The sequence below is a fragment of the Pseudophryne corroboree genome, chromosome 9 (assembly GCF_028390025.1).
Source record: "Pseudophryne corroboree isolate aPseCor3 chromosome 9, aPseCor3.hap2, whole genome shotgun sequence".
Taxonomy (NCBI): domain Eukaryota; kingdom Metazoa; phylum Chordata; class Amphibia; order Anura; family Myobatrachidae; genus Pseudophryne; species Pseudophryne corroboree.
In genome coordinates this window covers 314725474-314744044 of record NC_086452.1, presented here as the reverse complement: position 1 = coordinate 314744044, position 18571 = coordinate 314725474, and the positions used below count along the sequence as shown (strand labels likewise).

The window sequence follows — 18571 nt, the reverse complement described above, 5'->3', positions numbered from 1 at the left end:
GCGAAAAATCATGTGATAACACTCTCAGCAGTGTTCATTCCGGGAGTGGAAAACTGGGAAGCAGACTTCCTCAGCAGGCATGACCTCCACCCGGGAGAGTGGGGACTTCATCGGGAAGTCTTCCACATGATTGTAAACCGTTGTGAAAAACCAAAGGTGGACATGATGGCGTCCCGCCTGAACAAAAAACTAGATATTGCGCCAGGTCAAGGGACCCTCAGGCAATAGCGGTGGACGCTCTGGTAACACTGTGGATGTACCAGTCAGAGTATGTGTTCCCTCCTATGCCTCTCATACAAAAAGTACTGAGAATCATAAGAGGGAGATGAGTAAGAATGATACTCGTGGTTCCGGATTGGCCAAGAAGGACTTGGTACCCGAAACTTCAAGAGATGTTCACGGAAGACCCGTGGCCTCTACCTTTAAGAAAGGACCTGCTCCAGCAGGGGCCTTGTCTGTTCCAAGACTTACCGCGGCCGCGTTTGACGGCATGGCGGTTGAACGCCGGATCCTGAAAGGGCATTCCAGATGAAGTCATCCCTACCCTGGTCGAAGACAGGAAGGATGTAACCGCAAAACATTTTCACCGCATTTGGCGAAGATATGTTGCGTGGTGTGAGGCCAAGAAGGCCCCTACAGAGGAATTCCAACTGGGTCGTTTCCTACATTTCCTGAAAACAGGACTGTCTATGGGCCTAAAATTAGGGTCCATTAAGGTTCAAATTTCGGCCCTGTCGAATTTCTTCCAGAAAGAACTGGCTTTAGTGCCTGACGTTCAGATGTTTGTAAAAGGGGTACTGCATATACAGCCTCCTTTTGTGCCCCAGTGGCACCTTGGGATTTCAATGTTGTTTTGAGTTTCCTAAAGTCACATTGGTTTGAACCACTCACCACTGTGGACTTAAAATATCTCACATGGAAGGTGACGATGCTATTAGCCCTGGCTTCAGCCAGGCGTGTGTCAGAATTGGCGGCTTTATCATATATAAAGACCTTACTTAATTTTTCATTCTGACAGGGCAGAATTGAGGACTCGTCCTCAATTTCTCCTTAAGGTGTTTTCTGTTTTTCACATGAACCAACCTATTGTGGTACCTGCGGGTACTAGGGACTTGGAGGACTCCAAGTTACTTGACGTTGTCAGGGCCCTGAAAAATATGTTTCCAGGAAGGCTGGAGTCAGAAAATCTGACTCGCTGTTTAGCCTGTATGCACCCAACAAGATGGGTGCTCCTGCTTCTAAGCAGACGATTGCTCGCTGGATTTGTAATACAATTCAGTTTACACATTCTGTGGCAGGCCTGCCACAGCCAAAATCGGTAAAAGCCCATTCCAAAAGGAAGGGGGCTCATCTTGGGCGACTGCCCGAGGGGTCTCGGCTTTACAACTTTGCCGAGCAGTTACTTGGTCAGGGGCAAACACGTTTGCTAAATTCTACAAATTTGATACCCTGGCTGAGGAGGACATGGAGTTCTCTCATTCGGTGCTGCAGGGTCATCCGCACTCTCCCGCCCGTTTGGGAGCTTTGGTATAATCCCCATGGTCCTGACGGAGTCCCCAGCATCCACTAGGACGTCAGAGAAAATAAGATTTTACTTACCGATAAATCTATTTCTCGTAGTCCGTAGTGGATGCTGGGCGCCCATCCCAAGTGCGGATTGTCTGCAATACTTGTACATAGTTATTGTTACAAAAATCGGGTTATTCTTGTTGTGAGCCATCTTTTCAGAGGCTCCTTCGTTGTTATCATACTGTTAACTGGGTTCAGATCACAGGTTGTACGGTGTGATTGGTGTGGCTGGTATGAGTCTTACCCGGGATTCAATATCCTTCCTTATTATGCACGCTCGTCCGGGCACAGTATCCTAACTGAGGCTTGGAGGAGGGTCATAGGGGGAGGAGCCAGTGCACACCACCTGATCCTAAAGCTTTTATTATTGTGCCCTGTCTCCTGCGGAGCCGCTATATCCCCCATGGTCCTGACGGAGTCCCCAGCATCCACTACGGACTACGAGAAATAGATTTATCGGTAAGTAAAATCTTATTTTTTGCAGGTGCTGTGTAGCTAAAAGGTTCAGCATGGTAAGACATGTAGTACCACAGAATATGTACACCCCCCACCTCTCAGCACTCAGGGGCTGATTCAATTCTGTGCATTGGCTGCGGTATGCCATTCCTAAACAGCACTTTCTGGCCATCAACATCACAAGTTTTCCTCATACCCCAGGAATGTATTTTAATTTGGCATTTTGGTTGCATATCTATTTTTCCTCATCATTCAGCCCACTACCTGTTAAAAACCTTTTTTTCTTGTTTTCAAAACCTACTAACAGCATAGTGTGCCTAATTCAGATGTGGATGGAGATGGCATTTCTGCTGCTTACTTGTAAGCAGCAGCAAAAAGCGAAGCACTAATATGTTAATGCTGCAGGAGCCATCTGGTATAAGTAGACTCCTCCTGCTTGCATTAGTGATCACCTGCGATACCATCGGCCGGTTGTGTGACCCAAGAGGTCACACAAGCTGGCCGCTGCCTATCCTACAAAGAGGCCAGGAAATCTCCATCTTCTGCTGGAGATCCTGGCTTCAACACTCCCCAAAATGAAGGCTGTCGCCACCCTAAATGGATGCAGACATTCAAGCTCTTGATGTCTGCAGCTGTAGTGTAGTTAGCGACGCAGGACCCATACTGCAAATGTGCAAAGTACCAGACATTGGTACTTTGCTCTGTGCAGCTCAAATCATTAGAGATCTGAATTAGACCCAGTGAGGGGAATTAAATTGTTTGAAAAGTCTAATAGACAGGAAAAAACAGACACCCAATTGACTTTTCAAACAATTGAATATCCCCCAGTGTGTTTAATACACACTCCGATAGAACTCCATTATAGTAAATTAGAACTAACAGATTACTTTTCAGTGTCCTTCAATATTTTGCTTGGTCCATTATAGTAACTAACGTTGCCATGGAAAAGTATATTTCTCTGACGTCCTAGTGGTTGCTGGGGACTCTGTAAGGACCATGGGGAATAGACGGGCTCCGCAGGAGACATGGGCACCTTAAACAATTTAGATTCTGGTGTGCTCTGGCTCCTCCCTCTGTCCCTCCTCCAGACCTCAGTTTGAATCTGTGCCCGGACGAGCTGGGTGCTGTTCAGTGAGCTCTCCTGAGCTTGCTGTAAGAAAGTATTTTGTTAGGTTTTTTATTTTCAGGGAGCTCTGCTGGCAACAGACTCCCTCCATCGTGGGACAGAGGGGAGAGAAGCAGCCCTACTCTCTGAAGCTAGGTCCTGCTTCTTAGGCTACTGGACACCATTAGCTCCAGAGGGATCGTACACAGGATCTCACCCTCATCGTCCGATCCCAGATTCGCGCCGCCGTCCCCCTCGCAGAGCCGGAAGACAGAAGCCGGGTGAGTATGAGAAGCAAGAAGACTTCGAAATCGGCGGCAGAAGACTCCGTTCTTCACATGAGGTAACGCACAGCACTGCAGCTGTGCGCCATTGCTCCAAACACACCTCACATACTCCGGTCACTGTAAGGGTGCAGGGCGCAGGGGGGGGCGCCCTGGGCAGCATATGGACCTCTGTTGGCAAAAGTACTCATATATACAGTTGGGCACTGTATATATGTATGAGCCCCCGCCAAAAAGATATGTATTTTAGCGGGACAGAAGCCCGCCGTCGAGGGGGCGGGTCTTCTCCCTCCGCACTCACCAGCGCCATTTTTTCTCCACAGCTCCGCTGAGAAGAAGCTCCCCAGGCTCTCCCCTGCAGATCACGGTAGAAAAGGGTAAAAGGGGGGGGGGGGGGGGGGAAGGGGGCACATAGTTAGGCGCTAAAAACACAATATACAGCAGCTACTGGGTTAACATTAAGTTACTGTGTTATATAGCGCTGGGGTGTGTGCTGGCATACTCTCTCTCTGTCTCACCAAAGGGCCTTGTGGGGGAACTGTCTTCAAAAAGGGCATTCCCTGTGTGTGTGGTGTGTCGGTACGCTTGTGTCGACATGTCTGATGAGGAAGGCTATGTGGAAGCAGAGAGGGAGCAAATGAATGTGGTGTCTCTGCCGACGGCACCGACACCTGATTGGATGGATATGTGGATGGTTTTAAATGATCATGTTAATTCCTTACATAAAAGGTTGGAAAAAGCTGAAGCCTCAGGACAGTCAGGGTCCCAACCCATGCCTGATCCTATGTCGCAGAGGCCGACAGGGTCTCAGAAGCGCCCACTATCCCAAATTATTGACACTGATACCGACATGGATTCTGACTCCAGTGTCGATTACGATGATGCAAAGTTACAGCCAAAATTGGCTAAATCCATCCATTATATGATTATAGCTATTAAGGATGTGTTGCACATCACAGAGGAAACCCCAGTCCCTGACAGGAGGGTTCATATGTATGGGGAAAAGAAGCCGCAGGTAACTTTTCCCCCCTCACACGAGCTCAATGAGTTATGTGAAAAGGCTTGGGAATCTCCAGATAAAAAACTGCAGATTTCCAAACGGATTCTTATGGCGTATCCTTTCCCGCCAACGGACAGGTTACGCTGGGAATCCTCCCCTAGGGTGGACAAAGCTTTGACACGCTTATCCAAGAAGGTAGCCCTGCCGTCACAGGATACGGCTACCCTCAAAGATGCTGCGGATAGAAAACAGGAGGGTACCCTGAAGTTCATTTATACACATTCAGGTACCTTACTGAGGCCGGCAATCGCGTCGGCTAGGGTGTGTAGTGCTGTAGCAGCATGGACGGATACCTTATCTGAGGAACTTGATACCTTAGTCAAGGATACTATATTAATGACCCTGGGGCATATTAAAGACGCTGTCCTTTATATGAGAGATGCTCAGAGAGACATTAGCCTACTAGGTTCTAGAATAAATGCTATGTCGATTTCTGCCAGAAGGGTCCTGTGGACTCGGCAATGGACAGGTGATGCCGACTCAAAAAGGCACATGGAGGTTTTACCTTACAAGGGTGAGGAATTGTTTGGGGAGGGTCTCTCGGACCTGGTCTCCACAGCTACGGCTGGAAAGTCAATTTTTTTGCCATATGTTTCCTCACAGCCTAAGAAAGCACCGTATTACCAAATGCAGTCCTTTCGATCACAGAAACACAAGAAAGTCCGAGGTGCGTCCTTTCTTGCCAGGGGCAGGGGCAGAGGAAAGAAGCTGCACAACACAGCTAGTTCCCAGGAACAGAAGTCCTCCCCGGCTTCCACTAAATCCACCGCATGACGCTGGGGCTCCACAGGCGGAGCTAGGCCCGGTGGGGGCGCGTCTCCGAAATTTCAGCCACAAGTGGGTTCACTCCCAGTTGGATCCCTGGGCAATAGATATTGTGTCTCAGGGATACAAGCTGGAATTCGAAGAGATGCCCCCTCACCGATACCTCAAATCGGCCCTGCCAGCTTCCCCCTTAGAGAGGAAAATAGTGTTAACTGCAATTCACAAATTGTATCTTCAACAGGTGGTGGTCAAGGTTCCCCTCCTTCAACAAGGAAAGGGTTATTATTCGACCATGTTTGTGGTACCGAAACCGGACGGTTCGGTCAGACCCATATTGAATTTAAAATCTCTGAACATGTACCTAAAAAGGTTCCGGTTCAAGATGGAATCGCTGAGAGCGGTCATTGCAAGCCTGGAAGGGGGGGATTTTATGGTGTCTCTGGACATAAAGGATGCATACCTTCATGTCCCCATTTATCCACCTCATCAGGCGTACCTCAGATTTGTGGTACAGGATTGTCATTACCAATTTCAGACGTTGCCGTTTGGTCTCTCCACGGCTCCGAGAATATTTACCAAGGTAATGGCGGAAATGATGGTACTCCTGCGGAAGCAAGGGGTCACAATTATCCTATACTTGGACGATCTCCTCATAAAAGCGAGGTCAAGAGAGCAGTTGCTGATCAGCGTAGCACGTTCTCTGGAAGTGTTACGGCAACACGGCTGGATTCTAAATATTCCAAAGTCGCAGTTGGTTCCTACGACTCGTCTGCCTTTCCTGGGCATGATTCTGGACACAGACCAGAAAAGGGTTTATCTCCCGATAGAGAAAGTTCAGGAACTCATGACACTGGTCAAGGACCTATTAAAAGCAAAACAGGTGTCAGTGCATCACTGCACGCGAGTCCTGGGAAAGATGGTGGCATCATACGAGGCCATTCCCTTCGGCAGGTTCCGTGCGAGGACCTTTCAATGGGACTTACTGGACAAATGGTCCGGATCACATCTTCAGATGCATCGGTTAATCACCCTATCCCCAAGGGCCAGGGTGTCTCTCCTGTGGTGGCTGCAGAGTGCCCACCTTCTCGAGGGCCGCAGATTCGGCATTCAGGACTAGGTCCTGGTGACCACGGATGCAAGCCTCCGAGGGTGGGGAGCAGTCACACAGGGAAGAAATTTCCAAGGTCTGTGGTCAAGTCAGGAGACTTGCCTTCACATCAACATCCTGGAACTAAGGGCCATTTACAACGCCCTACGTCAAGCAGAGACCCTGCTTCGCGGTCAACCAGTTCTGATTCAGTCAGACAACATCACCGCTGTGGCTCATGTAAACCGACAAGGCGGCACAAGAAGCAGGGTGGCGATGGCGGAAGCCACCAGAATTCTTCGCTGGGCGGGGAATCACGTAAGCGCACTGTCAGCAGTGTTCATCCCGGGGGCAGACAACTGGGAAGCAGACTTCCTCAGCAGGCACGACCTCCACCCGGGGGAGTGGGGACTTCATCAAGAAGTCTTCGCACAGATTGCAAGTCGGTGGGAACTGCCACAGGTGGACATGATGGCATCCCGCCTCAACAAGAAACTACAGAGGTATTGCGCCAGGTCAAGAGACCCTCAGGCGATAGCTGTAGACGCCCTGGTGACACCGTGGGTGTTCCAATCGGTCTATGTATTTCCTCCTCTTCCTCTCATACCCAAGGTGTTGAGAATCATAAGAAAAAGAGGAGTGAGAACAATGGGGGTAATTCCAAGTTGATCGCAGCAGGATTTTTTTTTTAGAGTTAGATTTGGGTGGGTTATTTTGTTTCTGTGCAGGGTAAATACTGGCTGCTTTATTTTTACACTGCAATTTAGATTGCAGATTGAACACACCCCACCCAAATCTAACACTCTCTGCACATGTTATATCTGCCTCCCCTGCAGTGCACATGGTTTTGCCCAGCTGCTAAAAAAAATCCTGCTGCGATCAACTTGGAATTACCCCCAATACTCATTGTTCCGGATTGGCCAAGAAGGACTTGGTATCCAGATCTGCAAGAAATGCTCACAGAGGACCCGTGGCCTCTTCCTCTAAGACAGGACTTGTTGCAACAAGGGCCCTGTCTGTTCCAAGACTTGCTGCGTTTGACAGCATGGCGGTTGAACGCCGGATCCTAGCGGAAAGAGGCATTCCGGATGAGGTCATTCCTACGCTGATAAAGGCTAGGAAGGACGTGACAGCTCAACATTATCACCGTATATGGCGAAAATATGTTGCTTGGTGTGAGGCCAGGAATGCCCCTACGGAGGAATTCCAGCTGGGCCGTTTCCTTCACTTCCTACAGTCAGGAGTGACTTTGGGCCTAAAATTGGGTTATATTAAGGTCCAGATTTCGGCCCTATCCATTTTCTTTCAAAAAGAGCTGGCTTCTCTACCTGAAGTTCAGACGTTTGTGAAGGGAGTTCTGCATATTCAGCCCCCTTTTGTGCCCCCGGTGGCACCTTGGGATCTTAACGTGGTGTTGAGTTTCCTGAAATCCCACTGGTTTGAACCACTCAAAACGGTGGAATTGAAATATCTCACGTGGAAGGTGGTCATGCTACTAGCATTGGCTTCGGCTAGGCGTGTGTCAGAATTAGCGGCTTTGTCACATAAAAGCCCCTATCTGGTTTTCCATGCGGATAGAGCAGAGTTGCGGACCCGTCCGCAATTCCTGCCAAAAGTGGTTTCATCTTTTCATATAAACCAACCTATTGTGGTGCCTGTGGCTACTACTGACTTGGAGGATTCCGAGTTCCTTGATGTGGTCAGGGCTTTGAAGGTTTATGTAGCCAGAACGGCTAGAGTCAGGAAAACAGACTTTGTTTATCCTGTATGCTTCCAACAAGCTTGGTGCGCCTGCTTCAAAGCAAACTATTGCTCGCTGGATCTGTAACACGATTCAGCAGGCTCATTCTGCGGCTGGATTGCCGCTGCCAAAATCCGTTAAGGCCCATTCCACTAGGAAGGTGGGCTCTTCTTGGGCGGCTGCCCGAGGGGTCTCGGCATTACAGCTGTGCCGAGCGGCTACTTGGTCGGGTTCAAACACTTTTGCAAAGTTCTACAAGTTTGATACCCTGGCTTAGGAGGACCTTGTGTTTGCTCATTCGGTGCTGCAGAGTCATCCGCACTCTCCCGCCCGTTTGGGAGCTTTGGTATAATCCCCATGGTCCTTACGGAGTCCCCAGCATCCACTAGGACGTTAGAGAAAATAAGATTTTACTTACCGGTAAATCTATTTCTCGTAGTCCGTAGTGGATGCTGGGCGCCCGTCCCAAGTGCGGACTTCTTCTGCAATACTTGTATATAGTTTTTGCTGCAATAAGGGCTATGTTATTGTTGCATCAGGGTTGAACTGATGCTCTGTTGTTGTTCATACTGTTGACTGGGTAAGTTTATCACAAGTTATACGGTGTGATTGGTGTGGCTGGTATGAATCTTGCCCTGGATTTTCAAAATCCTTTCCTTGTACTGTCAGCTCTTCCGGGCACAGTTTCTCTAACTGAGGTCTGGAGGAGGGACATAGAGGGAGGAGCCAGAGCACACCAGAATCTAAATTCTTTCTTAAGGTGCCCATGTCTCCTGCGGAGCCTGTCTATTCCCCATGGTCCTTACGGAGTTCCCAGCATCCACTACGGACTACGAGAAATAGATTTACCGGTAAGTAAAATCTTATTTTCTCTGACGTCCTAGTGGATGCTGGGGACTCCGTAAGGACCATGGGGAATAGACGGCTCCGCAGGAGACTGGGCACATCTAAAGAAAGATTTAGGTCTATCTGGTGTGCACTGGCTCCTCCCCCTATGACCCTCCTCCAAGCCTCAGTTAGATTTCTGTGCCCAGCCGAGCTGGATGCACACTAGGGGCTCTCCTGAGCTCCTAGAAAGAAAGTATAGTTTTAGGTTTTTTATTTTACAGTGAGACCTGCTGGCAACAGGCTCACTGCAGCGAGGGACTAAGGGGAGAAGAAGCGAACCTACCTAAGTGGTGGTAGCTTGGGCTTCTTAGGCTACTGGACACCATTAGCTCCAGAGGGATCGCACACAGGACCCGACCTCGTCGTCCGTTCCTGGAGCCGCGCCGCCGTCCCCCTTACAGAGCCAGAAGCAAGAAGGTCCGGAAAATCGGCGGCTGAAGACTTCTGTCTTCTCCAAGGTAGCGCACAGCACTGCAGCTGTGCGCCATTGCTCCTCATGCACACCACACACTTCGGTCACTGATGGGTGCAGGGCGCTGGGGGGGGGGCGCCCTGAGCAGCAATATTAACACCTTGGCTGGCAAACTGACACCATATATAGCCCCAGAGGCTATATAGGTGTAAATTACCCCTGCCAGAATAACACAAAAAGCGGGAGAAAGCCCGCCGAAAAAGGGGCGGAGCCATCTCCCTCAGCACACTGGCGCCATTTTCCCTCACAGCTCCGCTGGAAGGATCGCTCCCTGGCTCTCCCCTGCAGTCCTGCACTACAGAAAGGGTAAAAAAGAGAGGGGGGGCACAAATTTAGGCGCAGTATAATATATATATATGCAGCTATAAGGGAAAACACTCTTTATAGGTGATATCCCTGTGGTATATAGCGCTCTGGTGTGTGCTGGCATACTCTCCCTCTGTCTCCCCAAAGGGCTTTGTGGGGTCCTGTCCTCTGTCAGAGCATTCCCTGTGTGTGTGCTGTGTGTCGGTACCGCTGTGTCGACATGTATGATGAGGAAAATGATGTGGAGGCAGAGCAAATGCCTGTAAATGTGTTGTCACCCCCTGAGGGGTCGACACCTGTGTGGATGGACTTATGGAAGGAATTACGTGACAGTGTCAGCTCCTTACATAAAAGGTTTGACGACATAGGACAGCCGGCTACTCAGCTTGTGACTGTTCCAGCGTCTCAAATGTCATCAGGGGCTTTAAAACGCCCGCTACCTCAGATGGCAGACACAGATGTCGACATGGATACCGACTCCAGTGTCGACGACGATGAGACTAGTGTACCCTCCAACAGGTCCACCCGTTACATGATTGAGGCAATGAAAAATGTATTGCACATTTCTGATAGTACCCCAGGTACCACAAAAAAGGGTATTATGTTCGGTGAGAAAAAACTACCAGTAGTTTTTCCTGCATCTGAGGAATTAAATGAGGTGTGTGAGGAAGCCTGGACTTCCCCCGATAAGAAATTGATAATTTCTAAACTGTTATTGGCAGCGTACCCTTTCCCGCCAGAGGATAGGTCACGTTGGAAAACATCCCCTAGGGTAGATAAAGCGCTTACACGTTTATCAAAACAGGTGGCACTACCGTCTCCGGATACGGCCGCCCTAAAGGATCCTGCTGATAGAAAGCAGGAGGCTACCCTAAAAGCTATATATACACACACGGGCATTATATTGCGTCCAGCGATTGCATCAGCATGGATGTGCAGTGCTGCTGCTGCGTGGTCAGATTCCCTGTCGGATAATATTGATACCCTGGATAGGGACACTATTTTGCTGACAGTAGAGCATATAAAAGACGCTGTCTTATACATGCGTGATGCACAGAGGGATATTTGCCGGCTGGCATCAAAAATAAGCGCAATGTCCATTGCCGCCAGAAGGGGGTTATGGACTCGGCAGTGGTCAGGTGATGCCGATTCAAAAAGGCACATGGAAGTTTTGCCTTATAAGGGGGTGGAACTGTTTGGGTATGGTCTTTCAGACCTCGTTTCCACAGCTACGGCTGGGAAATCGACATTTTTGCCACAGGCTACCCCACAGCAAAAGAAGGCACCGTATTATCAAGTACAGTCCTTTCGGCCCCATAAACACAAGAGGGCTCGAGGCGCATCCTTTCTGCCGAGAGGCAAAGGTAGAGGGAAAAAGCTGCAACATACAGCCAGTTCCCAAGAGCAAAAGTCCTCCCCCGCGTCCGGTAAGTCCACAGCATGACGCTGGGGCTTCACAGGCGGATCCGGGTACGGTTGGGGCCCGTCTCGGATATTTCAGCACACAGTGGGCTCTCTCACAGGTGGATCCCTGGACCCTTCAAGTAGTATCTCAGGGGTACAGGCTGGAATTCGAGACGTCCCCCCCCCCCCCCCCCCCCCGCCGTTTTCTAAAATCTGCCTTACCAGCAGTGTTGGTGGCTATCCAAAAACTGTACTCACAGCAAGTGATTGTCAAGGTACCCCTCCTTCAGCAAGAGAAGGGTTACTATTCCACAATGTTTGTGGTACCGAAACCGGACGGTTCGGTGAGACCCATCTTAAATTTAAAATCCTTGAACACTTATATCAAAAGGTTCAAGATGGAATCGCTCAGGGCGGTGATTGCAAGCCTGGACGAGGGGGATTACATGGTATCACTGGACATCAAGGATGCGTACCTGCATGTCCCCATTTACCCTCCTCACCAGGAGTACCTCAGATTTGTGGTACAGGACTGTCACTATCAGTTCCAGACGCTGCCGTTTGGGTTATCCACGGCACCGAGGGTCTTTACCAAGGTAATGGCCGAAATGATGATACTCCTTCGCAAGAAGGGAGTTTTAATTTATCCCGTACTTGGACGTTCTCCTGATAAAGGCGAGGTCCAAGGAACAGTTGGTTGTGGGGGTAGCACTTTCTCGGGAAGTGCTACAACAGCACGGCTGGATTCTCAATATTCCAAAGTCACAGCTGGTCCCGACGACACGTCTTCTGTTCCTGGGAATGATTCTGGACACAGACCAGAAAAAAGTGTTTCTTCCAGTGGAAAAAGCCGAGGAGTTGTCATCTCTAGTCAGAGACCTCCTAAAACCGGGACAGGTGTCGGTACATCAATGCACACGAGTCCTGGGAAAAATGGTAGCTTCGTACGAAGCAATTCCATTCGGAAGGTTCCACGCAAGGACTTTCCAGTGGGACCTGTTGGACAAATGGTCCGGGTCCCATCTCCAGATGCAACAGCGGATAACCCTGTCGGCAAGGACCAGGGTGTCGCTGCTGTGGTGGCTGCAGAGGGCTCATCTACTAGAGGGCCGCAGATTCGGAATACAGGACTGGGTCCTGGTGACCACGGATGCCAGCCTTCGGGGCTGGGGCGCAGTCACACAGGGAAGAAATTTCCAAGGATTGTGGTCAAATCAGGAGATTTCGCTTCACATAAATATTCTAGAGCTAAGGGCCATTTACAATGCCCTAAGCCAAGCAAGGCCCCTGCTTCAGAACCAGCCGGTACTGATCCAATCAGACAACATCACGGCGGTCGCCCATGTAAACAGACAGGGCGGCACAAGAAGCAGGAGGGCAATGGCAGAAGCCACAAGGATTCTCCGATGGGCGGAAAATCATGTGTTAGCACTGACAGCAGTGTTCCTTCCGGGAGTGGACAACTGGGAAGCAGACTTCCTCAGCAGGCACGACCTCCACCCGGGAGAATGGGGACTTCATCCAGAAGTCTTCCAAATGCTGGTAAACCGGTGGGAAAGACCACAGGTGGACATGATGGCGTCCCGCCTCAACAAAAAGCTAAAAAGATATTGCGCCAGGTCAAGGGACCCTCAGGCGATCGCTGTGGACGCTCTAGTAACACCGTGGGTGTACCAGTCGGTTTATGTGTTTCCTCCTCTTCCTCTCATTCCCAAGGTACTGAGAATAATACGAAGGCGAGGAGTGAAAACTATACTCGTGGTTCCGGATTGGCCAAGAAGAGCTTTGTACCCGGAACTTCAAGAGATGCTTTCAGAGGACCCTTGGCCTCTGCCGCTCAGACAGGACCTGCTGCAGCAGGGGACCTGTCTGTTCCAAGACTTACCGCGGCTACGTTTGACGGCATGGCGGTTGAACACCGGATCCTGAAGGAAAAGGGCATTCCGGAGGAAGTCATCCCTACCCTGATCAAAGCCAGGAAGGATGTCACCGCAAAACATTATCACCGCATTTGGCAGAAATATGTTGCTTGGTGTGAGGCCAGGAAGGCCCCAACGGAGGAATTTCAACTGGGTCGATTCCTGCATTTCCTGCAAGCAGGGGTGACGTTGGGCCTCAAATTGGGGTCCATTAAGGTCCAGATTTCGGCCCTGTCGATTTTCTTCCAGAAAGAACTGGCTTCACTGCCTGAAGTTCAGACTTTTGTCAAAGGAGTTCTGCGTATTCAGCCTCCTTTTGTGCCCCCAGTGGCACCTTGGGATCTCAATGTGGTTTTGGAGTTCCTGAAATCACATTGGTTTGAACCACTTAAGACTGTGGATTTGAAATATCTCACGTGGAAAGTGGTCATGCTGTTGGCCCTGGCTTCGGCCAGGCGTGTGTCAGAATTGGCGGCTTTGTCCTATAAAAGCCCTTATCTGATTTTCCATATGGATAGGGCAGAGTTGAGGACTCGTCCTCAGTTTCTCCCGAAGGTGGTATCAGCGTTTCACTTGAACCAGCCTATTGTGGTGCCTGCGGCTACTAGGTACTTGGAGGATTCCAAGTTACTGGACGTAGTCAGGGCCCTGAAAATTTATGTTTCCAGGACGGCTGGAGTCAGGAAAACTGACTCGCTGTTTATCCTGTATGCACCCAACAAACTGGGTGCTCCTGCTTCTAAGCAGACTATCGCGTGCTGGATTTGTAGCACTATTCAGCTGGCACATTCTGCGGTGGGACTACCGCATCCTAAATCTGTAAAAGCCCATTCCACAAGGAAGGTGGGCTCATCTTGGGCGGCTGCCCGAGGGGTCTCGGCTTTACAACTTTGCCGAGCCGCTACTTGGTTAGGGGCAAACACGTTTGCAAAATTCTACAAATTTGATACCCTGGCTGAGGAGGACCTGGAGTTCTCTCATTTGGTGTTGCAGAGTCATCCGCACTCTCCTGCCCGTTTGGGAGCTTTGGTAAAATCCCCATGGTCCTTATGGAGTCCCCAGCATCCACTAGGACGTCAGAGAAAATAAGAATTTACTCACCGGTAATTCTATTTCTCGTAGTCCGTAGTGGATGCTGGGCGCCCATCCCAAGTGCGGATTGTCTGCAATACTTGTAAATAGTTATTGTTACACAAATCGGGTTGTTATTGCGAGCCATCTGTTCAGAGGCTCCGTTGTTATTATACTGTTAACCGGGGTTCCTATCACGAGTTATACGGTGTGATTGGTGTGGCTGGTATGAGTCTTACCCGGGTTTCAAAATCCTTCCTTATTGTGTCAGCTCTTCCGGGCACAGTGTCCTAACTGAGGCTTGGAGGAGGGTCATAGGAGGAGGAGCCAGTGCACACCAGATAGACCTAAATCTTTCTTTAGATGTGCCCAGTCTCCTGCGGAGCCGTCTATTCCCCATGGTCCTTACGGAGTCCCCAGCATCCACTACGGACTACAAGAAATAGAATTACCGGTGAGTAAATTCTTATTTTCTTTTTTTACTATTACCTGCATAATGCTTTTAAATTAAAGATGTATTAATTACCTCAAGCCATTAATGCGTTAAATAAGACAATTTGTATTTTATGTTTAATGGTCCCTTACATATCCTTTTCCAACTACTGTAAAAGTTGCAGCAAAATAAAAATTTGCGGTCAGTCACTAAACAATGTGCTGTCGCACTTTAAAGCAGAGAAATCCCATGATCCAAATGGAGATGTGGATCTGCAAAGCTATTGTATGTGAGCCTATAGCCTCAAGGCTGGGTAGGCGAGTATTAATAAGGAGGACTGTACATGATTATTAAATAGTACGTTGTTAGAGTTGATTTAGGAGTTACTGTTAATGATCCGTATGAGAGGGATGAGGTCTACTTTTGGGATTTACAGTAGGCATACATTCAATTAAATGAGCAAATGTAACTGTATATTACATTCTTATTAATTAAAGCTATTGTCTCTTCAAGTTTCATCAGGCAGGTTCTGAATTTGACGTTTCTCGCCCTTAATATTCGCTGGGTGCATTTTGCTTTGTCTTGTAGGACACTGTAATGGAGCCTTTCCAAGTATTGAGTTTCCTACTGTTTGCACTGCTGTCCTTGGGAAATTGCTCTGACACCAACAAGCAGAAGAAAGACACTGCATTTGAAATCTGTATCCTTTTCTCTTTGCATAGGAGACGTTTTCTGTTCATAGGGTAATATTGGCTATAGTTCTACTCCTCAGTGGTAGTTCAAAGTAACGTCTTCCAACCAGAGGTACCAAAAAGATTTTGTTTCTCAAGTGAATGACTGGAGATGCATTAATTAATCCCTAGATAATTCTAGACTGAGCCATGTAATGATTACTTACAAATAGAAAAAAATCACACTGCATAGACTTGGCATGTTCTTGGAAAAATAATATGAGCCTCGCTTTTACTGGCTTGCTGACAAAATGCTATCTACATAAAACTCAGAGTGGCCATTAAGAACCAATGTTTCAGACTCAACATGTTTAATAACATTGGGTGTGTGATGCTCAAATATGTGCCTGATTTTTGTAGAGTAAAATAGTTTTCTCTATCGTCCTAAGTGGATGCTGGGGTTCCTGAAAGGACCATGGGGAATAGCGGCTCCGCAGGAGACAGGGCACAAAAGTAAAGCTTTTACAGGTCAGGTGGTGTGTACTGGCTCCTCCCCCTATGACCCTCCTCCAGACTCCAGTTAGATTTTTGTGCCCGGCCGAGAAGGGTGCAATTCTAGGTGGCTCTCATAAAGAGCTGCTTAGAGAGTTTAGCTTAGGTTTTTTATTTTACAGTGATTCCTGCTGGCAACAGGATCACTGCAACGAGGGACAGAGGGGAGAAGAAGTGAACTCACCTGCGTGCAGGATGGATTGGCTTCTTGGCTACTGGACATGAAGCTCCAGAGGGACGATCACAGGTACAGCCTGGATGGTCACCGGAGCCACGCCGCCGGCCCCCTCACAGATGCTGAAGCAAGAAGAGGTCCAGAATCGGCGGCTGAAGACTCCTGCAGTCTTCTTAAGGTAGCGCACAGCACTGCAGCTGTGCGCCATTTTCCTCTCAGCACACTTCACACGGCAGTCACTGAGGGTGCAGGGCGCTGGGGGGGGGCGCCCTGGGAGGCAAATGTAAACCTTTAAAAAGGCTAAAAATACCTCACATATAGCCCCAGAGGCTATATGGAGATATTTACCCCTGCCTAAATGTACTAAATAGCGGGAGACGAGCCCGCCGGAAAAGGGGCGGGGCCTATCTCCTCAGCACACGGCGCCATTTTCTGTCACAGCTCCGCTGGTCAGGAAGGCTCCCAGGTCTCTCCCCTGCACTGCACTACAGAAACAGGGTATAACAGAGAGGGGGGGCAAAATAAATGGCAATATATTAATATAAAAGCAGCTATAAGGGAGCACTTAATCATAAGGCTATCCCTGTCATATATAGCGTTTTTTGGTGTGTGCTGGCAGACTCTCCCTCTGTCTCCCCAAAGGGCTAGTGGGTCCTGTCTTCGTATAGAGCATTCCCTGTGTGTCTGCTGTGTGTCGGTACGTGTGTGTCGACATGTATGAGGACGTTATTGGTGTGGAGGCGGAGCAATTGCCAAATATGAGGATGTCACCTTCTAGGGGGTCGACACCAGAATGGATGCCTTTATTTGTGGAATTACGGGATAGCGTCAACTCGCTTAAGCAGTCGTTTGCCGACATGAGGCGGCCGGACACTCACTTAGTGCCTGTCCAGGCGCCTCAAACACCGTCAGGGGCTGTAAAACGCCCCTTGCCTCAGTCGGTCGACACAGACCCAGACACAGGCACTGATTCCGGTAGTGAAGGTGACGAATCAACCGTATTTTCCAAAAGGGCCACACGTTATATGATTTTGGCAATAAAGGAGATGTTACATTTAGCTGATACTACAGGTACCACTAAACAGGGTATTATGTGGGGTGTGAAAAAACTACCAGTAGTTTTTACCGAATCAGAAGAATTAAATGACGTGTGTGATGAAGCGTGGGGTGCCCCGATAAAAAACTGCTAATTTCAAAGAAGTTATTGGCTTTATACCCTTTCCCGCCAGAGGTTAGGGAGCGCTGGGAAACACCTCCTAGGGTGGACAAAGCGCTAACACGCTTATCAAAACAAGTGGCGTTACCCTCTCCTGAGACGGCCGCACTTAAAGATCCATCAGATAGGAGGATGGAAAATATCCAAAAAGGTATATACACACATGCAGGTGTTATACTACGACCAGCTATTGCGACTGCCTGGATGTGCAGTGCTGGGGTAGTTTGGTCAGAGTCCCTGATCGAAAATATTGATACCCTGGACAGGGACAATATTTTACTGTCGTTAGAACAAATAAAGGATGCATTTCTTTATATGCGTGATGCCCAGAGAGATATCTGCACACTGGCATCACGGGTAAGTGCTATGTCCATTTCGGCCAGAAGAGCTTTATGGACACGACAGTGGACAGGCGATGCGTAGAGGAGTTATTTGGGGTCGGTCTATCGGATTTGGTGGCCACGGCTACGGCCGGGAAATCCACCTTTCTACCTCAAGTCACTCCCCAACAGAAAAAGGCACCGACCTTTCAACCGCAGCCTTTTCGTTCCTTTAAAAATAAGAGAGCAAAGGGCTATTCATATCTGCCACGAGGCAGAGGACGAGGGAAGAGACAGCAACAGGCAGCTCCTTCCCAGGAACAGAAGCCCTCCCCGGCTTCTACAAAAGCCTCAGCATGACGCTGGGGCTTCGCAAGCGGACTCGGGGGCGGTAGGCGGTCGTCTCAAGAATTACAGCGCGCAGTGGGCTCACTCGCAGGTAAATCCCTGGATCCTGCAGATAATATCTCAGGGGTACAGGTTGAAATTAGAGACAGAGCCACCTCGCCGTTTCCTGAAGTCTGCTTTACCAACGTCCCCCTCAGAAAGGGAGACGGTTTTGGAAGCCATTCACAAGCTGTATTCTCAGCAGGTGATAGTCAAGGTACCTCTTCTACAACAAGGGAAGGGGTATTATTCCACTCTTTTTGTGGTACCGAAGCCGGATGGCTCGGTAAGGCCTATTCTAAATCTGAAGTCCTTGAACCTGTACATAAAGAAGTTCAAGTTCAAGATGGAGTCACTCAGAGCAGTGATAGCGAACCTGGAAGAAGGGGACTTTATGGTATCCTTGGACATCAAGGATGCGTATCTCCACGTTCCAATTACCCCTCACACCAGGGGTACCTCAGGTTCGTTGTACAAAACTGTCACTATCAGTTTCAGACGCTGCCGTTTGGTTTGTCCACGGCACCTCGGGTCTTTACAAAGGTAATGGCCGAGATAATATTTCTTCTTCTTCGAAGAAAAGGCGTATTAATTATCCCATACTTGGACGATCTCCTAATAAGGGCAAGGTCCAGAGAACAGCTAGAGATGGGTTTAGCACTATCTCAAGAGGTGCTAAAGCAGCACGGA

At 49.1% G+C, this 18571-nt stretch overlaps 1 protein-coding gene across 3 annotated transcripts in view; it reads left to right on the top strand.

Moving 5' to 3' along the window:
* CCDC134 (coiled-coil domain containing 134) overlaps positions 1–18571 on the top strand; it is a 134238-nt gene that overhangs the window by 26794 nt on the left and 88873 nt on the right. For all 3 annotated transcript variants that reach the window (XM_063940444.1, XM_063940443.1, XM_063940442.1), the window contains one exon: positions 15149–15260. In XM_063940444.1, coding sequence (XP_063796514.1) covers positions 15158–15260 — 103 coding nt within the window. In that variant the 5' untranslated portion in view covers positions 15149–15157. The remainder of the gene's footprint in view (positions 1–15148; positions 15261–18571) is intronic.